Source organism: Phoenix dactylifera, chromosome 4 (assembly GCF_009389715.1).
Source record: "Phoenix dactylifera cultivar Barhee BC4 chromosome 4, palm_55x_up_171113_PBpolish2nd_filt_p, whole genome shotgun sequence".
Classification (NCBI taxonomy): Eukaryota; Viridiplantae; Streptophyta; class Magnoliopsida; order Arecales; family Arecaceae; genus Phoenix; species Phoenix dactylifera.
Window position 1 is genome coordinate 18,428,243 of NC_052395.1, and position 7,528 is coordinate 18,435,770.

Consider the following 7,528-nt stretch of genomic DNA (forward strand, 5'->3'; position numbering starts at 1 on the left):
TCTAAGCCACTCAGAAATCTCTCCAAAAATTTGGCTAACTTAGCCATCGGACGGCCTTTGTCGAAATCTCCGGCCAAGGCTTTGTGCAGGTATCCCGGAGCGCAGGAGGTGGCCTTCTTTCTTCGTCCCGGCTGGTGTCTCCTCGGCTTCTTTCGGCGTGGGCACCCTCAGGCCAGATTTCAACCACAACAATCTTTTTACTAGATATACTGATACTGTACTAACATGATAATAGTTAGAGTCCAGTACTAAGTCGACAACAAGCCTACTGTAACTATTTTTTAAAATCATATTAACAAATATGAAGGGCAAAGTCACATTGGGTCAGTATGCTAATTTAAAGAATCCAACTAATAATTTTTTTAAACCCGAGGGTTTATGAAGACAAAGCGCAGTAGAGAAGGTGAGGTAGTTTTTTCTAAAATTTCTTTTTGAATGTCCATATAGGACATCATCAGTTCCCAATTTTAGGCATTGTTTATCATAAAATAGAGGTTTGACCTTCTTAATTCCCATTCTGAATGCTTAAGTTATGATTACACCCAGGGCCCACCATAAAAATGAAGCACACCTCCACCCCTAATTTGTTTAATTGCTAAATTGATAGAAAAGAGTAACTAACAAACATTGGTGGTTGACCTATGCCAACTAATCTGTCTTATGCGAATTGTACTATTTTTTTTTTCAAATAACAAAACCTTTGCTTACGCTTTATAAGGTTTCCAACCATAGGTAGAACTCCTATATAATCTGTAAAAACTAATTCATGTGATCTTATGCCTTGTTTGGATACAAAATAAACATAAAACAACTAACTTACTTGAGTGATATCTGGTTGCTAATTTACAAGTTTACTTGAAAAGATGTTTATATAGCCTCAAATTGGTTCCATCTTTCACGGCCATATCTCATTTTAAAGTATTCAAATGTTATTACCAATTAGTTGCATATACAAGAAAGGATATTTGAATTATGTAAACTTCAATGATAAAAGAGCAACGACTAATGAAGTAGGAATGTATGATGCCACTTTGCTAATTGACGTTCCACGATCCTGGTACCAATAGAAGTAGTTTTTCCTTCAACTTCAAAGCATTGGTCATGTAGTTACCAAGCATATATAATCCATAAGAAGAGCTTTAGTAATTAATAATTCATGGCTAAGTGATCTGTGAGAAAATAAAGACCTTCTTCAACCTGCTCAATTTGAATCTCTTAAGAGAATAATTAAAAAATCAAAAAATTTCAGTAGAGTTTTAATTCCTTTTTTCTTTCATCGATCTATGATGAAATTAACTATGATGCCTCTATTTACACTAATGAGATGCATCTTTACAAAATCCAGATCAAATTTCTCTTCTATTGATAGAATATTAATTACAACTTTTATAAAATAACTGAAATAATTGTGAAAAGTCTAAAATTCTTCTAGAATTAGATCTCAGCTACTATATCAATCTGTCTTCAACTGCATCACCTAATTTATTCCTGAATTGAGAAATATGCCTAGACAGAGTCTTCCTTAAAGATGAATGTTCGCCTTGATCGGCCTATTTGAAAGCCCAATCATCATTGTAGATCCCCAATCACTGTCCATTAAACCTTTTAGGGATGGATGTCCTGTCATCGATTTTGAAAAGTTTCTAATTTCAGAAAAAAGGGAAAGACTACCTTTGATAGTTTAGATATGAATTTACTTTCGAATATAAAGGATCCAACTCATGGACCCTCCTCAAGTTATTCAGAATGGCTAGAATAGTCCTTAGTAAATCTGTTAATCCTCCTAATTCATCAAGGAGATGAATCATCATGGTGCTTCTGGAAAGACCTCATAATAGAACAGGAAGTCCATCCAAGTGAACCACCTTGGTCTAGGCTTTTCTCAAGATTCTTCTAGCCCTAAACTATTTGTGGGTCCTTCAAACCAGCTGCTTTAAAGACCTTCAACCAGAAAGCATAGTTGTTCAAGAGCACTAAAATCCTACCGAACAAGATAAACCCCACACTCTTTAAACCTTCCAACATCTCATGAGGCAAACCCTAGGTCCATCTACTCACCTAGGTGGGTTCTCCTTCTCCAGCACCTTGCTTTCTACACCATAAATTGAATGGCCAACTTCTACCCTACTCACCTAAAGGAGTGGGGGACTGGGCAAAGTCCTCATTTAAAAGGTGAAGGCCATTGTTGAAGAAGGCCCTTGGACCAAAGACATGTAGAAAAAGTCGATAGGGAGAGATGCTCCAATGCTATAAGATTTCAGCAGTGATGATATATAGGGTCCGAGAAGAAACCTTGACACTCAATCCACCTAATTGAGCCTACCGTGCACTGCCTAATTGCCTTTCCCTTTTCGTCTAATTCACAATATCACCATTTAAAGTAGGCATCATTTGGCTAGTTGTATTGTTACCTCGAGGTTCAAAAATATTCAGAAAAGAATGTGGTGGCAAAAAAAAACGAACAAAAAGGGCACAAATTAATTTGTGTTCAACCTAACCTCAAGCATGTTTAAATAGATTGGTTCAGTTCTAATTTGGACGACCTCAATCGATGGCTCTAGTTCACCTTCTGTACATAATGATGCCATTGTTTAGGCTTTGGATGCTCCAATCACATGGAGCTCATGCTAGATCTTGAGATTCTTTTTAATATTCATGGGCTCTAATTTGGTCACACATAAGGTCATGAAATGCATGCAACATTACGCACCGCTTCGTGTGAGATTCTTATCCTTAATGACAATTGCTGACCAATTTCATGAATCCTTGCTGCCCAAGTTGATGATCAAGGCCAAAGCATGCCTTATTAGCTATTATAAATATAAGTAGTACAAGATCATTTCCACAGTTCTACCGTCATGGGTGCATAACCGTTGCCTAACGTATTCAGGTTCGGTCTTATAATTATCCTTCAACCAGTTAATTAACACTTCGAGTCACGTCAAATCACGGTTGGCCCTAGGATGGCTCCATCAAATCCATCAGTCATTGTCTGGAGTTGTAAAAGGGCCTTATCTTCTCAATGACTACGCTCACGTCATTCACACCACTCATATGATTACGAGAGAATAGACACAGTATGGATATGGAGACCCCGAGGCAACATAAAGCCATTTGAAGTACTTTGCAATAATTAATACTTTGCATTTTTGGTATGAACGAGAAATATGTGTGGTCATTTGAAAAGCTGAATCAATTTAAGTTTCATAGGATTCATTCAAATTCATTTTTTATGACACCTGATTACACTGGCAGTTCCAATTAGTTGACACTGAAACAATGGGAAAGGTTACCCTAAAGAGCCAGATGCTGAGGAGCTGCATCACCCATTAATAATAATAACTACAGTCCATGGAGCTTTACTCAAGAAACAGTGCATCAATGCATCCATGCCTGTTAAAGCCTTTTGGACCATAGCTGTTAGAATATATAAGGAACGGTTGTTTAGTTTTATATCAATTATTTATTAAATTTTTTTTCAATATTTATATAAAATTTAAAAATGTTTTAATAAAATTTTGAATCGTGACAGTACCTAATTTAAAATCATGTCAAGAAAATTTTACCAAAATCTCTCTCTCTCTGTCTCTCTCTCTCTCTCTCTCTAACCCGCCTGTTATATTCCCTCTTTCCCTTCCTCAAATCTCCACACAAATATTCCCTTCCTTTCCTCTTTGACCACATTCCACGCTCTTCTCTCTCAAACTCTCTCTCTTTCGCGATGGAACCAAGTGTTCTCACAGAGCTCTCAATCCAAACGCTGAGACTCCTCTCAAAATCGCTTATTTTCCTCTCCGACCTCTCCGCCCACCCCCTTTTTGCCGTCGCCGCCACCTCCTCCCTCCTCGCCCTCCTCTACCTCCCTCGGCCCCTCCTCCCCCTCATCTTCTCCCCCGCCCTCCTCTCCTCCCTCCTCCTCATCTCCACCCTCCTCCGCTTCCGCCCCCCTGCGTCGCCACCCTCCGCCGTTTCCCCTCCCAGACCCATCCCCCAAACCCCCGCTGTCGACGAACCCATCGCCCTCCCCACCGTTCCCAACCCCAAACCCGAGTCGGCGCCGGACTTCGCTGGGTTCCGCCAGAAGGCGGCATTTTGCGACTCCTTCGTTGAATGGGGCCGCAGGGGAGGCCCCCTCGAGGTAATCTACGAGGAGTACGAGGGCGAGGAGGACGAGGATGGCGGTGACTCACCGGGATACTTGCGATCGCCGGAATATTCTTATCCGGGCGGCGGGGAATTGTGTTCTTTGGGGTTCTGCTTCACGGATTCTTCCGAGGCCGATAGCGACGACGACTCCTCGGCGGCTGAGGGCTGGGAGTCGCCGGAGAACCTTTTCTCCCGGTGGGATGAGGAGGGCGATGGCATGATTGAAATCGCGCTCGAGGAGGACAACATGATCGAGATCGACATCTCCGACTGCCGGTGATCGCCGGAATCTCGGGCGCCGCCTCCCGGCGGCGGAGGGGGAGTTGTTCTTGTTTCCTTTTTTTTTCTGAAATAGAAAAATCAAGACGGGCTCGGAGCGCGGGGTGGTTTGGTAAATTATGGTTTCTACGAGGGGTTGATGCGTTTATATGTACCAACTTTCTTGTATATAAGCCATCTCGGCATGCGAGGCTTTTAATCTTGGAAAGTATTTGATTATGAGGTGGAAAATTGCTAAGAAGCCCCTGACTTTTATAACGCTATGTCCGGGTACAGGGGCCAAGTGCGGACAGCCGTCTGATTGACAAGGAGTTGAGAATGGATTCGGATATTTGATTGATCCTCAGATTGGCACAGTGGTATGTGACCTTTCTTTGTTCTTCTGCGAACATTACTATATATAGCTGTCAAACAATTTTTCTCCTTTGTTCATTCCGATTTTATAATAGAACTGAGAATTTAGAATAAAAAAGAATCAAAAATAGAAAAAGAAAAAAAAATAACGTGTCAGTATTTTAGCTATAGGAGCCTATGTTGTGCCATGCAAAAGCAAATCATGGCAACAAAATGAGTATGGCAAAATTTTTGTCCCCTTTATGCTTTTGCAAACACTATGAACTGCCTACATAATCCAAGTTAGTAATGGATAATTGAAGCAACTTTAGATTTTGAAATATTTGTCTCATGAACCATCTCTGTTGCCGCTAGGAACCAGCGCAATCGAGGCATCGTGCTGATGGAGCGCCGTCCGAATCGAAAAGATTGGCTAGGTACCGGTAAGTGATGGCCGGTCGTGCAAAATTAGAAAAATCATGAATGATTAGAAAAACTGATAATAGTCCAAGATGTTTAATGTAGAGCTATTTTTAGATGCTAAATTTGGGCATTGGTTTCCTAGATAATGCTAGCCCCTGCTGTAATATGAGAGGGAACTATATCGTGAAAGGAGTGAAACTACTTCCAACAAAACAGATGCTACAATTAAAGCCACTTTTTCACAAACACTGCATCCACATCCATTTTGGCATTGGTTTTGATGTAATGAAAAGACTTAAGCTACCTTATTCCTCCCTTGTTTTAGGAGAAAGGGACGTCGATCCTTACCTTCTCGCTATGATATGTCACCAACCTAAGGAAATATCAAGCACTAATGGTGGCCTCTAACGTCCAATGGATAATAGAGCCTAAATTCACAAGTAAAGGGTGGATTAAGACAGGCCGGTCGAAAAGCTTGCTATGTGTTGATTGGTCTGTTTCTAGTTCATAATCTACTTCTGAATGATACTGATGTTTAACCAAGAAAGTGCTTATGATGGATAACAAGATGCCATGCCGAGAAGGACACCAGCTGCTTGGGGTGACTTGGGCTTCTCTCATAGAAGCACCCTTTTTGATTCCATCGCAGAAACTCCAAATGGAACTGTTTACATAATGGTGAAATCAACATATTTTTCTCTTGGCATGGAAAGAAACTTGAAAAGGATGCGTTCGTTGAGGCATTTGAGGACAAGAAGATGAGCAAAGAAGGGGTTAACTGAAGGGCATGCAGGTCATTTGCTACTCTTGTTAACCCTGAAACGAAAGTTGGTGAGGATTATCTAAGGTGACTTGCAGATGCAGTCTACAGATTTATAAAGGAAGAAAGATTGTATCTCAGTTCTATTGATGCTGCATGCATGGTTAGCTATACCTTTTGTAGTGAAATTGATGTTACTTCCTCTTCTAATAAATTGGGTGGTTTTTCCTGTACTTTTTCTAATAAAAAAAGATACTAATATTACTTAATTTCATCTTGATCTCAAATAAAAATTTAGAAAGCATGCGTCCTTTTAAATCTACTGTTGCATGTTTAGAGAATGTTGGAATTCGTCATGCATCCTCACATAATTTATAATGAAGCACATAGATGATAAGTGTTACGGGGGAAATAAGCCGCCATGCCCCACGTGACCGGCACGCGCGCCCAGGAAGACTACGGCTGCCCTTTGATCCAGCAATCCGACCCCGAGGCGGATATCCTCGGCTCCGCAGCCCGACCCCGAGTCGGCTGCCCTTTGATCCAGCAATCCGACTCCGAGTCGGATATCCTCGGCTCCGCAGTCCGACCCCGAGTCAGCTGCCCCTTGATCCAGCGCTCCGACCCCGAGTCGGAGATCTCTTGATAACGACAGGCTATTCCCCAGAGGCACGCCGCGGCCTCCTGCTCCACTACTCCCTGCAACGGCTGTATCCGATGCTGCTCCACGATCTCCTGCATCAGCCGTACAAAGCGGAGCCCCACTATGCCCTGACGTGGCCGTACCCGGTGCTGCTCCACGACGCCCTGTAACGGCCATGTCAGTGGCCACACCATCGTGCCCCACGATAACGAACCCCCCTGAGAGACCCCCCAGCCAGGTATATATGCGGCTGGGGGGAGAAAGGGGGGAGGTGAGCAATATCTCCCAGAGCACTCTCTTACTTACGATTATCACCACTCCTCCTCCTCCAATCTCCTCTGACTTGACCGTCGGAGGGCCATCACCACCCTGGTGGTGGTGCAAGGCTTGTTTGCAGGTTTCTTGGCGGAAGGTGGAGCGCAACCAACACCAACCAAGACAACTCAGACGGAACCCCGTTCACACCGCAGTGCCAATCGTTCACGGTTTGGACCACCAGCAACAGTTGGCGCTAGAGGAAGGGACCGAATCTTAGAACGATCGTAATGGCACGGCGAGGTGGTCGTGGAGCTTCCAATGCTTCCGGTCGCGGAGCCTCTCGCGCCTCCGGCCGAGAGGCTGCTGCGTCCCCAATGCACTCTCAGCAGCACTCCACCGCCCCTTCTCCCATTCAGACGGTCGAAGCTGCTCAGTTCGACCAGCTAGCCCAGCAGGTTCGCACCCTCGCGGAGGCAGTGCAGAATCTACAGGGTGTGATCTCTCGGGTGCCGCAACGGGCTCAGGAGCCGCTGCCCCCCGAGCACTCGCCTCTTCCTCACAACCCGCGCTCCTTCCTCTCCCATGGAGAGGAGCGCCGGCGCGAGGAGGATTCTCGAGTGCGGTCCATTCTGCCAGGACCTTCTCATCGGAGCTGTGCGGGGTACGAGAGGCGGACCCGGGCGCGT

At 43.8% G+C, this 7,528-nt stretch overlaps 1 protein-coding gene across 2 annotated transcripts; it reads left to right on the forward strand.

Moving 5' to 3' along the window:
• The first annotated feature begins 3,656 nt into the window (after positions 1-3,656).
• On the forward strand, positions 3,657-6,174 carry LOC103719353. 2 transcript variants are annotated; one of them, XM_039125764.1, is made up of 3 exons: positions 3,657-4,784; positions 5,134-5,201; positions 5,507-6,174. In XM_039125764.1, the coding sequence occupies exon 1, from the start codon at positions 3,722-3,724 to the stop codon at positions 4,424-4,426; it is 705 nt and encodes a 234-aa protein (XP_038981692.1). In that variant the 5' UTR covers positions 3,657-3,721; the 3' UTR covers positions 4,427-4,784; positions 5,134-5,201; positions 5,507-6,174. The 2 variants fall into 2 exon arrangements, with proteins under 2 accessions (XP_038981692.1, XP_008806779.2); XM_008808557.4 differs by having other exon boundaries at positions 5,134-6,174.
• Positions 6,175-7,528: the final 1,354 nt, after the last annotated feature.